The sequence below is a fragment of the Salvia miltiorrhiza genome, chromosome 3, assembly GCF_028751815.1.
Source record: "Salvia miltiorrhiza cultivar Shanhuang (shh) chromosome 3, IMPLAD_Smil_shh, whole genome shotgun sequence".
NCBI lineage: Eukaryota > Viridiplantae > Streptophyta > Magnoliopsida > Lamiales > Lamiaceae > Salvia > Salvia miltiorrhiza.
In genome coordinates, this window is record NC_080389.1 from 46,538,038 (window position 1) to 46,559,147 (window position 21,110).

The 21,110-nt window shown below is 32.7% G+C and overlaps 1 protein-coding gene across 1 annotated transcript; it reads right to left on the reverse strand.

Moving 5' to 3' along the window:
- Positions 1-1,287: 1,287 nt before the first annotated feature.
- Positions 1,288-5,607, reverse strand: LOC131016081 (autophagy-related protein 13a). The gene is made up of 4 exons (XM_057944654.1): positions 5,407-5,607; positions 3,439-4,958; positions 3,164-3,339; positions 1,288-1,725 (listed from the first exon to the last, which is right to left on the reverse strand). The coding sequence occupies exons 2-4, from the start codon at positions 4,759-4,761 to the stop codon at positions 1,407-1,409; spliced, it is 1,818 nt and encodes a 605-aa protein (XP_057800637.1). The 5' UTR covers positions 4,762-4,958; positions 5,407-5,607; the 3' UTR covers positions 1,288-1,406.
- Positions 5,608-21,110: the final 15,503 nt, after the last annotated feature.

Sequence of the window (21,110 nt, forward strand, 5' to 3'; positions counted from 1 at the left end):
TTCTTCTTGGCCGGTTATTGTCACACCGTATAACTTGCTTCAGTGGTTGTGCATGAAAGAACAATTCATGTTCCTCACAGTCCTCGTGCCTGGGCCATCTAACCCAAAGATGAAGTTGGACGTTTTCTTACAGCCACTGATACAAGAGTTGAAATCTTTGTGGGAGGTTAGTGTGAACACTTACGACATATCGTTGAAGCAAAATTTCCAGATGTAGAACCACGAACAGTGGCTGGACACGGGCCGTGGAGAGAGAGAAAAATAGGTGAGAAATGAGGGAGGTTAGGGCGCGGTGGCAGCTCTACCACTACTGCCCAGCCAAGGACGGGCGAAGAGAGGGGATGAGGCGACGGCTGGGTGGCTACGGTCGCCGGAGGACAGAGAGAAATGAAGCGACGAAGGTGCAACGGCTGGCTCTGCTGGTTGTTGTGGTCACCGGAATCAAGGGGGCGACGTCAGATTGGAGACTAGGGCTCACAGGCGGGGACAATTGGGTGGCTACGATCGCCGGAGGACAGAGAAAGATGAGGCGACGGTTGGGTGGGCAGCGACCTTCTCCGCCGCAAAATGTGAATCGTTCTCGGAAAACACAGCGATAGGGGCCCAACGATAGGGGCCCACTTTAATTAAAAATAAAAATATATATATTTTTTCTAACGGTGTTAACATCCGTTAAGTAGCGGGGGGTATTTGGTGCGATTTTGTCACATTGAGGTAGGGAATTTGGTACTTTATTTTATGAACATAACATCTTATTATCATGAACATAAGTTCGAAAATCCATTTCAGTTGGAAGGGAGGAATTACCGGGATTTTAATTTGGTTCTGAACCATTAGATCACTAATATTGAAAGGATGAGATTTAATCTTAAATCTATCTCTAAGAGAAAATCTCAATGGATGTGAACCCGTTATACCTAATTACACAATCTAGAAATTTGAAAAATATTGCACCACTATATTTCCATGATCTAGTGCAAACTTGTATCCAATAATCCAGTACCATGCCACAAGCAAACTCTTGGAAAATCACACAAAACTCACAAAACCTACGACAACTCTTGTCGTGGCCAAAGTAAGCGTTAGAACTCGATCCTAACCCCAAACCAAACAATTAATTACCGGTGTTCATGAAAAATATAAATGCAACTTTCAGAGTACTGAATCAAGTCAAATGTAAATGAACACATGACAAAAGTCCTATGAACTTTCGATGTTTTTGGTTAAGAAATCAAGTATTGTTTTGATGTAAGTTCCTAAGTTTAGTAATCTTATGTACACTGGTTCTGGATAATTAGTTCAAATTAATTTATCTAAAGGAAATTAATCAACTGTAGAAGTTACCTTATCTAGAAAACAATGATACAGCCTTAAATGAAAAAAACAATGATACAACACAAAGGTGGTCAGAACTCGGTTTTTTCCTTGCTGACCAGATGAGCTGCGCTCTTGGAAAGTAGCAAATCTTTCATTTGTCTGTAAACCTTGAGTTCTTCAAAGGCATCTGACGTTTTTCGAGGCTTAAAAAACTCGGAAGCAGCTCCAACTTCTCCCTCGAGCTCAGTCTTAGATGACTGAGTGTTGTAGTAACAGGATTCTTGACGGAGAGGAGGAGCTGTCTTCAGCATGTGAACGAGGGCACCGACAGCAGCGTCCTGCGACTTCTTCATTGTTGAGGGTGCTAGTGAAGAGACTTCCGAACTGTTTCTTCCGTCGATATTTGGACTGTATGACCAAATAAAATTGAATGATGTGAGCAAATTAGCAAAATCACTGTAAAATCGGAGCTAAAATCAAATAGAGATGCACATGGACACATTAGCTAGTTATATATATAAAATAATTAATTGCAAAAACGAAATGAAAGACTTCTTGCAATTTCCTTCTGTGAATTCTGTAGTTCCCAAAGTTATACACAAAGGCATTTGTACAAATTGAGTTGATACGTACACATGAAATCCCACATGGGTTAAGTTGATTTTTCCTCTATCAAATTATGTATGGATTGTCCAAAAAAAATAAAAAAAATCAAGGATGAAATGGCGAGAAATCAATCAAAGGGTTTTTGTCGGAATCGGAAAGCCAAAATATGCATATTTCTCTACAATTAACCCGACATAAAACTAATAATCAGGCATATTTCTTTTCTGAACGAAACACATAATCTAGCAGAACTGAATAATCTCTTCTATGGAAAAAGAAAGAAGCTATTTCAGGGTGGCTCCAGATATGTAATATGAGAAAATCACTATAATAATTAGTAGGAGAAAAGCAATCTGTGCAGAAGCTGGAAAAGTTGCATAGATAATCAAAGTGGGCAAGAAATCCAGTGTAATACACACCTTCTCACATAATGTGCACGAGCAGACATGAATATCACAAAACAGAATTTTACATGAAAGTATTGGTGAATCAGATAGAACATTCCATGCCCATTATTGCTTGCATTTATTATGCACTTTCAGAAAAAGTAAATAATTATCGATAAATAATAGTATCTCTAATCGTCTCAAAAAAAAAAAAAAAATAGTATCTCCAAAGTTTTGACAGTTTCAGGGTTGCCTCTGACTTATATGTTTTCCCACATCAAGAACAGCAAAGCTACAATGTGTCACGAATCAAGAGGAAAGAGGACAGAAAATCCAACACGATTTGATCACTTGTGGTGCTCTCAAAAGAGACAATATCTATGGCCTTTATAAAACTTGATTTGAAGAATTATCATAGATAGAAGGAAATCCTAGAAATATGTTATTCCAATGATCTAAAGTAATTTTGAATTATCAAGAAAAGAAGGTAATCCTAAAAATATACTCTGATGAGCTTAATTGTTTGGCCTGGATGATTTATGTGTATTACTCTTTTAGCATCAAATGAAAGGTAATGGCAAATTTAGTGCCAAATAATATTCAGAAAAGGCTAAATCAAGCTTGCAAATAACATTGATGGAAAAGATTATAAGTAGATAATGACTTTAACAATAATTATACTAGTGGAGTTATATGTGGAGCACTATAAAGTCATAAATATGATTGTCGACAAAAGTTCTTGAGCCTATGTAAGAGATATGAACTATACGACAAGATGCCACATTCTTTTGCATTACATGATTCAAATGAAAGTTATAATTTCAAGCATTTCATGACATGGCAAGTGGAATTACCTTGTTTGGTTATCAGGAGGATCCACATCATCCACAATAAATGGACAATCACAGTCACCAAAATCATCCTGGAAAGACAATCGACTGGAGGTCCTTGAGAATCCAACACGTGGAGAACTACTTGAAGACAGCAAACTTGAAAACCGTCCAGAATCCTCTTTTGAGTCTCGAGATAACTATAAAATTCAGACAGATGTAAACTAGCTCAGACATTAAGGAGCAGATCAATAAGCAACAATAAGTACTAATCATTAGCCACACTCATCAAAACCTACCCTCGGACCAGCATTTGTTGGAGTGTTGCTCAATTCTCCAGTTCTGGCTGAGTCCAGTCTCCTTATTGACCTGATTCCAGATGGTGATTCATGGGATGATGAGTCGTACTTTGTATTCCTCGGTGATAGAGGTGGAAGAGAGTGCCTACTTGGATCGGACAAATTAGGAGAAAGGTATCTAGGACTTCTAGCCATCATTGGATGAGGAATACTCATTGGAGCAGTTTCTGGATGACGCCGATTATGAAAAGGAATTACACTCTTTGTAGGGGGGGATGGAGAAGGAGATGATGAGAATGGAGGGGAAAGTATTTCATCACATGGTGCTTTTTGATTAGCCGGGAGCCTTTGGTTTGGGTTTCTCTGGATGTACGTATCTGTAGGAGACGCTGAATACTCGTACGGTGACCGATATAATGGTGGAGATGCACTATAAGGTTGGCCCTGTTGTGGCGAAAGCTCCCTTTGGAGACCACTGGACCAGCTGTGAGGTCGTTGAAATGGTGAAGAAGGACCTGATTGCCTCCCTCTTGTCTGGAAGGATGTAGAATGACCCTTCTCAGATGAGGTACAAGGAAATGCCCTCATAGGGTCAGTAAGAGGGCTACCTACATAATCGGTAATGATCTCAATAGGATGAGATACACAAGAATCTAGATTAAAGTCAGATAGATCTTCACGGTACATCACAGATACAGAAAGGCGACCTTGTTGGGCGTCAATAGGAATAAAAGAATAGTTCTTCATTGATTCTTCCTCTGATCTCGACAATGGAGAACCAAACGAGCAGATCTTGTAATTGATCTCAAAGTCACAGTTCTGCTTAAACGATATTTGTTTACGGAAGGCCTTATACGCTGGAAGGAGCCTCAGCATTGAATAAACTGAGCGCAGTAGTATGATTGATTTCTTGTATGTCTTCTTATAAAAGGCATCACCAATTTGAGGAGCCATAGACCTTTGATACTCATACTGAACTACCCACCTCTCTATAACCGTCTCAGCGAACATCTCCGTGGTCAGAGAGGAGCGAGAATCGTGCTCTGACAAGGAATCACGCAATTCTTGAACAAGTATAATATCGATCACCATAGGTTCCATCAAACTTCTATTCCAAAAACTTAAGCTATCCATAGCTGCAGGGCGATCCCCCAACACTAAATTAAACCATCTATCGCTCTTCCTTATTTCCCCTCCCCGGCTAGGCGGCCGGTTCATCGGAACCCTTGAATCCAAAATTATGTGCAAGCTCTTTAGAAGAAACTGATTAAATATTTGCTCAAATCTTCCATGTTCACCATGAGGATAGCTGTGCAAATCCATATCTTTATTTGAACAGGCCTAACCCTAGATTCCCACTGTCAACACAAAAATGCAACTACAAATCCAATTTATTTACAAAACTGACAATTAACCCAAACATCTAATAAATGTTTCTGGGTTCTACAGTTTCTTTTCCCCCTATATTTTTCTAGAAACATCCTCTCTCATATGCATACCTCTGTATATTCTATGCATACCTGAAAATACCCCACATAGTAGATAAATTAAGCATATAATCAAATAGGGAGAAAATATTGAAATGAGAAAATAAATGTTGAGCTAATAATTAAATTTGCAGCTGAAAATGTTGCATGATGCACTTCTTCATTCATGCAGCAGAAAATCCATCAATTATTTAAAGAAATTCACCAACTACAGGAAAATGTTTTCAGGCTCAAAATTCAATTTTGGTGTAAACAAATAATTGGAACAGAAAAATAAATCATTAGTAAAATTCAGGAATAGATCAAGAATCTTAGTTACTATCTACTATCTACAATCATAAATCTCAAGTTCGTCAACTGATTAAACGTAAATAATTTTAAAAAATATACTCGAAAAGCTAAAAAAAATGAGCCTCTCAATATTCTGCAATTGAAATGGTGAATAGCTCAGAATGCTTTGTTCAAATTAAATACAACTTACTTGAGAGAGCAAAATTCCTTGAAAAGATGGAGTGTTTTAGATCAAAATGGCGTAATTTAGAGAGAGAAAGATTGCGTATACTGGTAGCAGCAGGAGAGAGAGAGAGAGAGGTGCTGATGACATGTTATAGTTTATAATCAATCTTATCATTAAAAGTAAGTTTAATTAGTCACTTCTCTTTCTAAACAGCCATTAATCTTTTTTCCAAATTTATATTGCATTGATTAATTTCAATTGACATTATATTCTACGTCAAACTTGCTTCTGCTATTTAAATAATTTCGATGTCGCGTCACTTTAAATTTTTTATACTTATATTAATTACAAAATTCCTACATCGTCGAATTAGTATTATTTTATTCTGTAAAATCGCAATTGATATAAATACAATGAAAAGACTTCCCACCCAAAATAGCATCATGTTGCATTATTTTTCAAACTGATACTACTAATTTCCGTCTAGACATTTGATAAGTTTAATTCTAATAAATACTTTATTTTAAATAAAGTAATAGTAAATCCAACTATCTAATTAAGTTAATTACTTAGCCCTCATAAATTGTTAGTATTATTTTTTTGTTAGTTTACTAGTCAGACATATAATTGTTATATACTAGTATTTTCATTTTATCATAAATCATAACTCTTGACAATATTGTTTATAGAGAGAAGAATCGAATATATTATTATTGGAAATCATTAAACTCGCGATATAATGTATAGTTTATTCATTTATTTGGATATACATTATGAAAGTCGCTTGAAAAACTATATTTATATTTTAAATTTTGTCAGATAAATTACTAAATTAATTAGCTCACGCAAAAAAAATATACCTAGTAAATTAGCATTAATTATTTCGTTAATGACATGACGTGAAGTTTTAAAAGTCTTGAGACAGGTGTTCGCATAATGAATAATGATGCTTTTCTTTTTTCCCCCTCCATTTCCTAATTGGATCTTAGCCATAAAACATGATTATCAAAAGTGGGTCCAATCTAATTATATTATAGTAGTAATGAATTAGGAATTAGGAATTTGTTTTCGGGTGATGATAAATGGACACCTAGTGTCCTGAACACCTACATAAAACCGGTTTTTTTGCGTTTAACCCAAATGGGCCGATTTAGAGAAATTTTTGTATTTACTAATTAACACCTACATATTATTTAATGTTGTGTTGTTTTTTTTGTTTCCTTTTTTTCGGTTATTTTTGTTTCCTTTTTTCACGTTCTTTTCGTTTCCTTTTTTTTTCTCTTTTTTTTTTTGGTTTTTCTTTTACTTATTTTTCAGTTATTTAGTTTTGAAAATTATGTAAATCATATATTTGAGGTTTATATGATTATTTATTCCGAAAATTGTTTAATTTATTATTTTAAAATTTTATTATTGATTTGTTACCAATAATTCATGGTTTTTTGTTAAAAAAAATCCTAGATTTGTTTGTAGCTATTGTTTTTTTTTAATTAATATTTTTTTAAGATTATTTATTTATTTCTTTAGAAAATTTTGTTATTATGTTTTTTATATTTGAAAATTATGTTAGTTTTTATTCGATTTTTTTTATTTGGAAATTATGTTATCTTTATTTGTTTCAAATAATTTGGTGATTCTTCTAAAACTAATCATAGATTTGTTTCCACTAATTTAGATATTCTCATTCTCCACAAAATTATCCTATATTTGAATCCACTATTTTAGAGATTCTCATAAAATATTTCAAGATTTTTTCCAAAATTTTTATTATTTATATTTTTGGAAATTATGTTTTTATTTTTTTTTTAAAATTATGATTTTTTTTTTTCCCATTAATAAGTAAGTAATATTAATACTTGAATCCACTATTTGAATGTTTGCCAGATGTTTGTTAAAAAGTGTGATCGAATTTCGTATAACATTCTGAATGATTTTTATCATCCTTAAAATTTGATATTCGCCACTTTTATATTTATGATTTATTTTTCATGAATAAAATCTAAAATCAAAAATCAAAAATCAAATCTTCAGAAAAGAATGAAAAATCCATATATATATATATATATATATATATATATATATATGTGTGTGTGTGTGTGTGTGCGCGTGTGTGTATTTTTATATTATATTCAATAATTTAATTTAAATTAATTAACTAACTGCATTTTAATTTTATAACAAATAATTATATTGACTTCGTTAAGTATACTATAGCAGTTCATCGTATTAAGGGCATATATCGTGTTTAATACTTTACTATATAAACTTGTTTCTCATTCAAGTATATGTTAAATAGTGCGCGAGCGAAATCCAATCGTATGAATCATTTAACTTTATTTTATTTATTTATATATTATATTCACTAATTTAACTTAAAATAATTAATAACTCATAATTTTATAACGAATAGTTATATCGACTTCGTTACGTACACCATAGCAGTTCATTGTCTTATTGACATATCATGTTTAATTATTTACAATAATACATTGTTTTTCATTCAAGTATATGTTATATAGTTTTCCGAGCGATATCCCTGCATATGATTCATTTTTTTTTCTCAATTTCACTAATTTACTTCAATTAATTAATTCAACTCTATTTAATGGAGTATACTTTTTATTTCAACTTCACTAATTCATTATGATATTATACTAACGCTTATATTAATCTAAATTTTTCCCAATTTCACAATTTTAATATTGTACCTCCATAATGTCACATAATTTCATTTTGTAATATATTTATTCATTTATAATGTATTCTAGGCATTTTTTTTTGTGCTTGTACAACTTCAATGGTTTCCCCAACATAAATATTCATGCATTATATATATCTTATAAAATTCATTTTTTATTACAACTTCACTAATTAATTAAACTTTATTTCATAGTTTTACAATAACTAAGGCCACATCGTTAGTCACACAATAATGGTTCATTTTGTTAACATCATATCAATTATAATAATTTATTATAATATATTCCAATAAAGTATATGTAATATAGTTTTTCGAGCAAAATCTCATCGCATGATTCACTTAAAAAATTTCTTTTTCATTACTCACCCTATAGTAGTTCATTTTGTTATTATTATATCGCTTTTAATAAAGTGTATGTTATATAGTTTTCCGAGCAAAATCACTGCGTACGATTGACTATACTTTATTTTTGCTTCCAACTTAACTAATATTTCAATTATATAAAATGAATATCTTTATGATATAAGCCAACATATATTCGCATATTTTTTTTTTTTTGGGATCGAGGGTTTTTGGTAGATTGTGAGGCGACGACAATTTGGTGAGGAGTAGAATGGGATTGGGTGAGGCGTGTTTTGGGGTTTGGGTTTATTGAAGAGGCTCAATTAATTTCTGATATGGGAAGTAGGTGAGGTGCGATTTGGACCGAAAATAAGAGACAAATGAGCTGCTATTTTTTCAGTTCAGTCAGCCAAAATATGCATATATATTATATTCAATTTTCTTTGTATTTTAATTTATTTTTGTCCACATAATATTACAATATTTTTTTTTACAAATTCAGTAATTAATTTCAAATAATTAATTCTACTTTACTTCATTGACTATAATTATTTTCGACTTCGTTACTCATACAATACTATATTCATTTTGTTATAATTATATTACATTTAATACTTTATTATAATACTTTCAAACAAAGTATTCCTTAAATAGTTTTGCGACCGAATCCAATCATATGATTCATGTTTTTTTAGTAATTTTTTTTTCAAATTCACAAATTATTTTCAATACATTGCAAAATATCATCGTATAATACATTATTTCTCATCCAAATATATGTTAAATAGTTTCGCGAGCAATTTCCAATCGTACGAAAATATTATTTTCAAATTTTAAACATTCATATTGCCCACATATATATTACTTCATTTATAATATATTTATAATATATATGATTCTCTGAGCAAAATACCATCGTATGATTCATTTTTTAATATTATTTTTCCAACTTCACTAATTTATTCCAATTCATTAATTCAACTTTATTTCATTGAGTTTAATCATTCCTATTATTATTATTGAGTTTATTTCAATTCACTAATTCAACTTCAAACTATATTAGTTCATTTTCTTATTATTGTATCGCTTTTAATAAACTATATGTTATATAATTTTACAAGCAAAATCTCATGCTTACGATACGATTCATTTTATTTTATTTTTTCTCATTACTCACATTATTATATTCTCTTAATGGAAACAAATCTAGGATTATTTTTAGAAGAATATCCAAATTAGTGGAAAGAAATAAAATAACATAATTTCCGATAAACCAAAATAATAAATCTTCGGAAAAGAAAAAAACAAAATTTTAGAATACAAAATTAAAGAAAAAAATATATTTTCGAAACAATAGAAAAATAATATGTAGGAACAAAAATAGGATTACTTTTAGGATCTTCATAAAATTAGAGTAAACAAATAAATAAAACATAATTTTGGAATAAAAATAAATAATATTAATTTTGGAAAGAAAAAACTGGAAACAAATATAAGATTATTTTATCAAGAAACAAATAATCAAAAGAATTCCAGAAATAAAATTCAAATTTGATTTATATAATTTTCGAATTATATAATTAAGAAAAGCTTCTGAAATAAAAACATAAAAATAAGAAAACAAAATAAACGAAAAAAAGGAAACAAAATGAAAGAAAAAGAAGGAAACAAACTAAACGGAAAAAAAGGAATCAAACTAAACGAAAACAAACTAATTTCGGATTTATATTAACAATAAAATAGTAGTACTTAATAAGGATAAATCAGTAAATAACCAATTCACTAAAAAACCGGCCCACTTTGGCTAAGTGCAAAAACTCCGGTTTTGACCGAGTGTCCATGACACTCGGTGTCCATTTAGCTTTTCCGTTAGGAATTAGGAATATACTACAATAAATCAAATGCTCAAAATCAGATACAGAATTACCCAATTAGGCTAATTCAATCTTGTGGTCATGTTGCGTTACGTGGATATCGAAATATAGGTTTCTTTTCTATTGGATTGGAAATACATACTAGGGGGGAAAAAAAGGATATCTGCATAGAATCGTGTAATGTTTGTTTTTTTTTTTTATCGATTACATTTATTATGTATCTATATACTATTATTAACTATAATTAATATTACTCTGTAAAGAAGCACACATAAATGAGACCAGTCTCATATAAAATGAGTTGGGCACAGAGGTCGTGTAAATGAGCAGGGTGTGGGCTGGGTTAGTGGGCTCGACGCGGGCCCAAGCCGGTGTTTACAAAAAATGAATGCATTTTCTAGAAATTGAACTCAAGATAATCCTGAGTACATTCATGTCAAGCAATTTTTCCATCAAAATAATCCAACCATTCAACCAGAGTGTAATTAGCTATGTAGCATAATATCATGATTTATCCAGTGTATAATCTAAAAGTGAAATATGATTTTTAAAAATGGGTTAATTGCATGAAAATACACGAACTTTAGTCACTTTTCCATTTTACACATGGCTTTTGAAATTTACATTTTAAATCATGAACTTCGCATTCACTCCAATTTTTCCTTAAAATTGACCTCCGGTCATCGGAAAGCTGATGTGGCTTAAGAAATGCCACATGATTTACTGACGTGTCTGTAATTATATCTAAGTGGCACATGGTCTACGGCGTCGTTTTGACTGGTAAAGTGGAAAACGCCGCGTTTAGTTAGAAAACGGAGTCGTTTCGACTTTGAATTAGGTTAAACCCTCATAATTTCTTCATTCATATTTTTACAGTGGTAAAATTAGGGTTTTCGCCATTTTCACTCATCGTTGAAGGTCAACAGCTACAGGGCGATTCTTTATTCCAATTGGTCCCAGCTTCCGTGTCGTCAACAGTGGAGAACGTGGTGGGTGGCGACAATTCAAGGCATACTTTAAGAATCAATGGCTGACAGGTACGCCATTTTTAATTTCGCGCCTTTACTTCGTTTTTGTCCACTAGTTTTTTGTAATTTCCTATAAATTGAAGTCGACTTGTAGAGATTAGGGTTTTTCGTGTTCTGTTTTTAGGAAATTCGTTTGAATTTGTTGGATCCACGCGCAAATTAGTGCAGATAATTTCTGAATTATTTTGCTTCTTTTTCAATTTTATGCAGTGACGACGAATTTGGTGTTTATGTACATCATAGGGGAAAATTTACTAGAGTGGGTTGTGCTAGAATGTATATTGGAGGCAGGGCCCAAGTCAAAATGGTAGATAGGGATACATTTGGGTACTTTGATGTACTTGAATTAGTTCGTGAAACTGGGTATGTGAGTTGGAAAGGCATTGCTTGGAAAGCCCCTAGAACACTTGCCTTTTTGACTTAGAAAATGATGCAGATGTTATGAAAATGCTAAAGATTAGTCTTTGCAAGACTAAATTTTGTAGTGTGTATGTAGATGATGGTAAACTAGATACTGCTAAAACTAGTGACAAGGGGAGTGAGGAGCCACTTGAAATGGGTAAGGAGAAGCCATTAAGAATGGGAAAAGAGAAGGTGAGTGAAGTGGGGAAAAAGAATGTGACTAAAATGGCCAGGGAAGATAAGGTGAGTGCATCAGAGAAGAAGAAGGGGAAGAAGCCAGTTGGAAAGGGGAAAAAGAAGGTCACTGTAAAAGATAGTGTTGCAGTGACATCTTCTCCCATTATAGGAAGGCCTTAGATATTGGAAAGGGCAAGGTGACAGAGCAGACTACACCAAAGAAAAACATTAAGGAGAAAGAGGTTGGTAAAAAACTTAGGAGACCTACATCTAAGGGATACAAGAGTCAAGCATTTGAGAGTGTGTCCAATGAATTAGATCAGTCTCTTATAGAGTCAGAACCTGAGAATAGTGACTACATTCGTCCTGAGGAAGGGGAACAATATGAAACAGATGACTCATTAAGAGACAATTAATTGAGATATGATAATGAAGAGTACAGGGAGGCTAGATTGAACATATGACTAGAGGAATGGATAGTACAAGAAATGGAAGATTTTGAAATGCCAGCTGACAGTTCATTGCAGTGAGGGTATGAATGTTGATCCACAATGTAGTAAGGCAGGTAGAGATGAGGAAATGCACTCTGACTACAATGTATTTGATGGGGATATGGTCTCTGATTCCACAGATGAAGATGGTGGAGCTAAGAGATTACCTAGAATCATGTATGACCCTAAGTGTAATCATAGTGACTTAGTGATTTAGATTAGGTTAAGGTTTGAAAATGAGTTTCAATGCAAGGAAGCTATTAGAACCAGGGCTATCCTTTAAGGTTATCCTTTGCGGTTTAGGAGAGTGAGCAAAAAACAGCTAGAGGCTAAGTGCAGACCACCATGTATATGGAGATGCTATGGATCTCTGATCAAAGATCAATGTACTTTTGCTCTCAAGGTGATTGTGGGTGAGCACACCTGCCTTTTTGATATTCACAACAAATTGGAAAATTACAAATGGCTGGCAAAACAATACACTGATGTTTAGGCTGAGGCCCTATATGCAGGTTCAAGAGATGGTTGTGGATGTCAATCAGAGATTCTCTATACAGCCATCTTTAGGGAGACTTTACAGGGCAAAAGCTTATGCTCTAGAATTGTTGAGGGGGTCAGTGAAACAGCATTACAACTCTTTGAGGTCTTACATGTCAGAATTGGTAAGGGTTGATAGAGAAGGCAGGTTTGAGCTTCTATTAGGGGATGGGTCAGTGTTTAGGGGACTGTACATTGGATTTAGTGCATTGAGGAAGGGGTTTATGGAGGGATGTTGGAAGATAATTGGGCTTGATGGGTGTTTTCTGAAAACCTACTTGGGGGGTCAGCTTCTGTGTGTAGTTGCAAAAGATGAAAATAATCAAATGTTTCCAGTGGCCAGGGCAGTTGTAGAGGCAGAAAATGAAAAGTGTTGGTCATGGTTTCTTGAAATATTGCTTCAGGAGTTGGGAGTAACCGATGGTTTGGGCCTAAGTTTCATCTCAGATCAGCAGAAATGTAAGAGGACATCTAATTGCTTTCATCCTTTTTACACTGCTTATTCTATCACATTCATTTGATTATTTACATGATTTCTGTTTTGTTAGGGACTAGAGAAGGCAGTGGCAAGTCTTGCACCATTTGCTGAACACATAAATTGTGCAAGACATGTCTACTGTAACTGGAAGAAAATACACAAGGGAGCCACCTTGAAGAATATTTTCTTGAAAGCAGTGAGGGCATCCTATCAGGCTGAATTTGACCTTGCTATGGAAGAGATGAAGGCTGAGAGCATGGCAGCATACACAGACTTTGTCAACAGATAATACAACAGGTTTTGTAGATGCTTTATCTCTACACATTACATGTCTGACATGGTGGATAACAATGTCTCTGAGACATTTAATGGATACATTGTAAAAGCTAGGGCTAAACACATCATTACAATGTTAGAAGACATTAGGGTTGCATTAAGAGAGAGGTAGTATAAAAAGTTAGGGCTTGTAAATGGAAGTACTGATAAAATTTGTCCAAATATTAAGAAAAAACTAGATAGACTGAGACATGATGCTAGGATTTGCCATGCCCATCCTGGTTTAGGAGGGAAATTTGAAGTAACCTGCTATGAAGATAGGTTTTGTATATATTGTTATTTATACGTTATAATACAAGCCAATGAGCTTACATGGTTACATATTTTTTTTAGAGAAAAACGGATAACATATCATTAAACCAAGCCAAAAGAATTCAAATCTCGAGAAAATACATCAGAAGAAACCGGAAGAAGACGAACATCAAGGGCTTGTTTCGCTAGACGATCAGCCACACCATTACAAACTCGAGAAACCCAACTAAACTCACAGCACAACAAAGAGTCAGCAAGAACAAAGATTTCCTTCAGAACGTCTCCAATAAAAGCAAGATCCTTCTCGCGGTTTCGGAGTCGCTAAAACAGTTGCTGGCAGTCCATCTCCAGAATAGCCTCAGACCGGCCCTTTTCCAAACACAAAGAGATACCTTCTCTAATCGCCATTGCCTCTCATTCCTCTGCCGTGAAGGCACCCGCCACAAACCCAGCTCTACCTAGCACACTAGCACACTTCCCTCAGCATCAAGCATAACGAACCCCAAAGCCGATTCCAACCCCTTCGATTACAGCCGCATCACACTGAACTTTAACTTGCGTCTTCCAACAGCAATCAACCCGTGACAGTAAAGTACCACTTGAGGGCGAACAAATAGGCCATTTCCATAAGGCGCGCTGCGAAATTTGTAAACAATCAAGATGGGGAATTCTTTTATTTTGGAAGAGCAGCATGTTCCTAGAGTACCATGAAGCCCATGCAATGTTGGCGAACATATTGTGAGATTCTTTATTTGGAAGTTGGCGTATCCGATCAAACCAATCCTTAATACCCACGACCATATTCGAATCAATAGGAGGAAGACGAAGAAGCATAATTTCCCATAAAAAAGCAGTCCAAACACAATCCCTCAAGGCATGTTCCATTGTTTCCACCTCTTCACCGCAACGATGGCAACACGAATCAATCTCACTAGATCTCCTCCGTAAAGCACAAGCCGTAGGAATAATTTATATTGACAAATAATTTATGGGCCCATTTAAAAAATTTGAAATTAATTAAATGGTGATCCATCATCTCAACGACATTTCTCTGTAGTCCATCAAAATGAAATTTGGGCTCAGGCAAGATCCTAACATCTTTTTAATTATTACTAGAATGCACGTAAAAATGAATTATTTTAATAAATAATTTTTTGTGAATGTAAATTTATATTTCATTTCATTTTATAGTAACATCTATCATATTAATATATTTTTTGAATCAGTTATTGTATAATGTTTGAAAATAATAATATTATAAAACTCATAAAATTGAAAAAATCATCTAAATCTATACTATATTAAAACAGCAGTTTTCAATTAGAAATTGATTTCAAATTGATTTGTAATCAATTTCAATGGCGATTTTGTAATTAAAAGTTAATTTAAGAGCAAGAATTTTAGCAATAATGTGAACATAAAAAAAAAAACTGCCGTTTGTGTCCCACTACTTTTTTATCATCTCACAACAAATCTTAAAAATTGTGAATATATAATTTTAAATTTATATTCATCATAAGCTTTGTGTTCCATTTAAAAAAAGCGAAAATATAGTATTGTTTTATGTTTTGCTATTTTTTCTCTTCTGAACAATTATTTTGCTCAACGTTATGCTATATTTTCAAAGACAAAGAAATGCGACTCAATCCTCTCAAATTAACAATGTTGAAAATTTAAATTTATTTCTTTTTAGGTAAGGAATATATATAATAATTCATAAAGTTGAAAATAAGTTATATAAGCCCACAAATATTAACATCTAAATTATAAATTCATTATTGTTTTTTTTTTCACAATTGTGAAAAGAAAAAAAATAGCCAAACATAAAATACATTTTTTAAGATATAAAATAAGAATCATTTTCAGCCTTTAGATCATCAAGATCTACGGTTGATTCATCATTCTGTTGGATGAATTAATGGTCTTGAGTTTGAATCTCAAAGGTAACAAAAATTTATTTTTCGCAATTCATACCTTTATACAGCGAATTCATACGTGTTCTACATAAAATTCATACATTTTCCTTAGTTCTTATTTCTTATTTTAAGAAGTGCTCTCAACATGATATTAAAATAAAGTAGCGATCATCAAGTTACAAAATATAGATGATATTTTCTCACTTAATTAAAATGAATACTTAAATATTAGTTTTTCAACTTTGAATTATGATTAAAAGATTTAAATAAGTTAATTATTTCATATTTTAACTTGACTACTTTTTTTAATATTATTACAGTTTAATTCTGCCATCCATTTAAATAGGGGAGATAAATTGATTAATTTACTACAATTGCAAGGAATGGTTAGATATGACGAGTGCGAGCTACGTAAATTCCTATCTATTTTATCTTTTGAACAAGACTACCTACTTCTATGATTTTGTTTTTGTAGGAGTATAATTTGATACATAATTCATTTTTCTTTAGCCCCTATTTAATTAAATAATGAAAATAATAATAAATGTTATAAAATTATGCTTTCTTAAAACCACTATGTGTATTTAGACGTTTTAATATAAATTTTTAAAATTGCATTATTTTTTACCATTCATAATTTTACATTTATGTATTTGTACATTTTAATTTTTTGTATTATTTTTTAATATAATATAATAGCCGTGCATCGCACGGTGGGCAAATGCTAGTTTAATTTAAAAAACAAATTTTAACTAATTAAGCATAACTTAGTTTTATCTTCATTAAAAAAAAACCAAAAATTCATGTTTATTTTCTAGGTTTAATATTTACATAATTAATTTTAATTCTGAGGAATCTAGCAAAATAAAATAATAAATAAATCCTTTGTGGATTTTATAGAATAAAAATAGTAACTTTTGTGATGAAGATTTCTAATAGATTTTAAAATACAAAACACAATATTTTTAGATTTATGTATATAATATACTCCGAATATATATGAGGGATATATTAGATATACTCCGAATATATATGAGGGATATATATTAAATTACACAATTGATCTTAAATTAGATATATATGAGGGATATAATAGGCAAATCAAATTTTATAAAATAAAGCTATTTTATAATAGGTATAAATTTACTCCGAATATCCAATATATTTGGACTTCGAATTTACTCATGATTATGAGCATAGCATTTGCAGTTTACTACTTGTCTAATATTTCACATTTTAAGTGATTGTTGGTATAACTCACATTGTATATGACATTTCCAGGAGAAAAGGAAATATTAAATTGAAATTTTAATCTATTATATATTCCCTTGGTTCATAAAAGATGTGGTCTTTTATCATTTTGTTTTGTCAATTGGAAACACTTCCAGCTTGGAATTCTCATATAAGTGAAGTCCCATATGATGATTTTATGGTCTTCTCACACCCAATCTCGTCGATAGCTCATTCGCCATCTTATATTATCCCTTTTGGCCCAATTTCTCTTAATAAGATGTATTCCCTTCGTTCACAAAATGATGTCTTAATTTGTTATTTTGATTTCACAAAAAAATAAATAATTTAAATTTTCTTAAAACTTGTGTCACCCTTTTAGAATATTTTTTTTGTGGACGAATGAAATAGTATTAATATGTTGTCAATCTTATAAACATATGTCCTTCCAAAAATGAATATGTGAAACAAAACGAGCAACACAACAGAGATGTGTTCCATGGAGCATGTTTTGAGTCCCCGCCCTCCTTCACAGGAAAGATAAAAGATCTCCTTATAGAAGACCTATATCCATTTTTATCAGCATTTCAAATTATAAGCTTTAGCCATATATATCTAATTTAAAGGCAAACCACCCATTTCATTGTATGAAAAAGTTCAAAATCCCACAAAGCATTGTTATTGTTTCCAAATTGAGTATCCCCACACTTCGAAAGCCATTTCTGGAGTTGCTCTTTACAAGCTTGATCTTCCAACTTTCCTCTTTTGGCGATTGATGGTGATTCGATGATGAATTTTAAAATTCGAAAATAAGAAGCCAACAGCTGATGTAGACACTCTTGTTTCATTTGTCCATTTAAAATTATTCCCTTCAAACCCCACTCAAGTCCGTGAGTCGAAATTATCCATCAATTGGTAGTTTATATCCGTAGAGTAGGACCCACTTAAATAATAAAAAATAAAATAAATTAAAATACTTGGCGGAGTTAAGTGTCCGTCACAAGGGGAGAGAAATTTGCACTTCTTATAAAATATTGAGGGACTAACAACCTAAAATTAAAAGATGAAAAAGTAAATAGGGGTTGGAGGGAATTTGCACTCCTTATTCAGTAGGAAGTATTTGCTACTTCTCCCAACCAAAAAAAAATACGCCAACTCTCTCTCTCTCTCTCTTGCACTCTTCCTTTTTATTCTTTTTAATTTTGGGTTAATTTGTTGTAAATTCATCAACTTTCGCCAATTTTGAATTTAGACATGACCTTTAAAATCTGCTTGACAATACACAACCTTTAGTCACATTTTAATTTTTGACCCGACGAGAAATTCCGGCCAAATACGTGTCATTGCTTGTTTGACGTGTAAAATTAAAGAATGACATGGCTTTTATTATTAAAAAAAAGCCTCGTTTTAGGATTTTGAGTTAAAAACGATGTCGTCCAAGTGCAATAAGCATTCCAACACAACTATTTTAAAATTAGGGTTCTAAAGGTGAAAACTTGAAAGAGGTGCTTGAAGGAGGCCGAAAATGGCAGGTAATTCCCTATTGATCTATCATTCTCCATTGATAAAAGAAGTTCCATGAAATCTGCAAATTGTCATTCTCTGACAGCCTTAATCCTCTCCCAGATCCTCTGATTCTCCAATGAACTATTATCCTCAAATAAACTTAGTTTCATGAAATCTGCAAATCGTCCTTCTCTCAAAGCCTTATTCCTCTCCTGCCACCTCCTGTATAAACTTCAGCGACCTCTTCCTATCATTCTCCCTCTCGGACTCTGTTTTTGGCTTATGAATATCGTAAACAAACATATATCCATCGACAAAACACCGGGCCCAATTCGGGTCATCAAACAAGCTTTTCTTTACATTGAACCCCTGTATAGGTACAGACTTTCGTAGCAGGCGTTTCCACATAATTACCCCAGCAACAGATGACGACGTTGCTGCGACGAGTAAAGTCATGAGCTTCCATTTTACAATCGCGCAGATCTGGAGATTGAAAACCCCAAATTTGAGATTGAATTTGGAAATCTTCAAATTAAAGGTGATATTTAATTGAAACGACCTCGTTTCGATACCCATTCAAAACGATACAGTATTACTCATCGGACGGGATTGCCACGCAAGCACTTCCGATGTCCACATCACATACAATTTTATGTTCTATGAAATTCGGGTCAAAAATTAAAATGTGACTAAAGGTTTTGTATTGTCAGACAGATTTTAAAGGTCATGTCTAAATTTAAAATCAACAAAAGTTGGTGAATTTACAGTAAATTAACCCTTTAATTTTCTTAGGGAGCCCCACAAAACTTTCTGTTTTCTTTCTAGAACTAGAACATCCTATTCTAAAATTTCTGTTTTCTTTCCAGAGGATCCTACAGAACAAACATAGAAATTAACTCAGTTGGAAATTTGAAAATAATAATTGGAACCCGTCTCAAATCCATTTATATAAATTCTTTTATTAATAGTCCCACTCGAAAAATCGAAACTCGTTATTAAAAGTCAATAGCTTATAAAACCAAAAAAATAAAGTCAATAGCTTAGCTTATATGCGAACACGCGAAGCTTCGCGAAGAATTCAAACGACTCAAAAAAATTTCCAGCTAATAAAAGTCAAGTTCATATTAATTAATAGTAGTCTACGACTTCTTTTGTAAAATTATTTATGATTCGAGATTGTATTTTGTGTATACCTCACGTGCGTGAGATAGATAGCAAAATTAATTACATAAGATATGACTCCAGTCACAAGCTCATTCTCCACAATTTAACAACTATTACCACTTATATATCTATTTTTATTTGTCCCATAATAATGAGGCGAACATAATTTAATATTATTAATTTCGACTTTAATTTATGAGATCATTATTTATATATATAACGTTTGAACTTAATTGGATATGCAGAATATGTAGGCATCATTTAAAATGTATCAAAAGTCAAATAAAAAGACTTAATCAATTAGAAAAATCTATCATATCTGTCAAAAAGTCCCTATATATACATATATTTTGTTCATTGTTTTCCTCTTCAAATTTATCGCTAGCTATATTTGCCCTTTTTCACTACCGAAGAAATGAATCCAACATCGGAGCAAGAAACGCTGCAGAGGAGAAACGAAGAGATGGAGAAAGAGCTGAAGCGTAGCCTTGAAAGGGAGGAGAAAATGAGAATAGAGCTGCAGAAGACGTGGGAGCGGCTGCGGGTGGCGGAGGAAGCGGAGGAGCGCCTGTGCTCGCAGCTGGCGGAGACGGAGGCGGAGGCGCTGGGGCATGCAAGGGAATATAGAGCTCATGTCATCGCATTAATGGACCAAATTTCTCATGCACAGCAGCTTCTGCACCAAAAAAATCTATGATCATCATCCTCTATTATTCATCAATTTCTTTAATTTTCTAATATTTTGAGTTCTGCAAAAATGGCATCTCTCTATCTATATTTTGTGTTAAAAGTGTTGGATTGTAGTTTTTGAAAATAAATTAGCTAGAGATTTGGAATCTAGGTTGAATGGATATTATTTAAGTGTATTTGTTTACAATGATCCGATTTAATTGGGATGAATGAGAATGCACAAAGTTAGCATTTGAACATTGAATAGGTAATGAAAACTAGCATCTAATGTTGAAAAAAAATAATAATCAAAAGATCAGTTCGAGCCCTATTCACGAACAGCCACATACTATTATAAATTTGGCCACCGGGTCCTCACTTTAGTGATGAGACTCGGGTTCGATCCCCATTGGGAGCGAATTTGGTGATTGGAGAGATAAGGTGGGCTTGGTGATTTTTTGGAGTGTTTGGGGTACTAACTGTTAATTTCTAACATTACTTTGTTCGATAAAAAAATATATATAAATATACGTACATACAGAAGTTGCTTCCATATCTTATTTACATTTTTTACAACAAAATTTTATTAAATTATATATTTAATTAAGTTAATTATGAAACTAAT

Coding starts and splice junctions, on each gene's coding strand:
- LOC131016081 (XM_057944654.1), bottom strand. CDS start 4,761: ATGGATTTGCACAGCTATCCTCATGGTGAACATGGAAGATTTGAGCAA. Junction 3,340..3,438: donor CAACAAATGCTGGTCCGAGG/GTAGGTTTTGAT, acceptor TGAATTTTATAG/TTATCTCGAGACTCAAAAGA. Junction 1,726..3,163: donor CCTCCTGATAACCAAACAAG/GTAATTCCACTT, acceptor TTGGTCATACAG/TCCAAATATCGACGGAAGAA.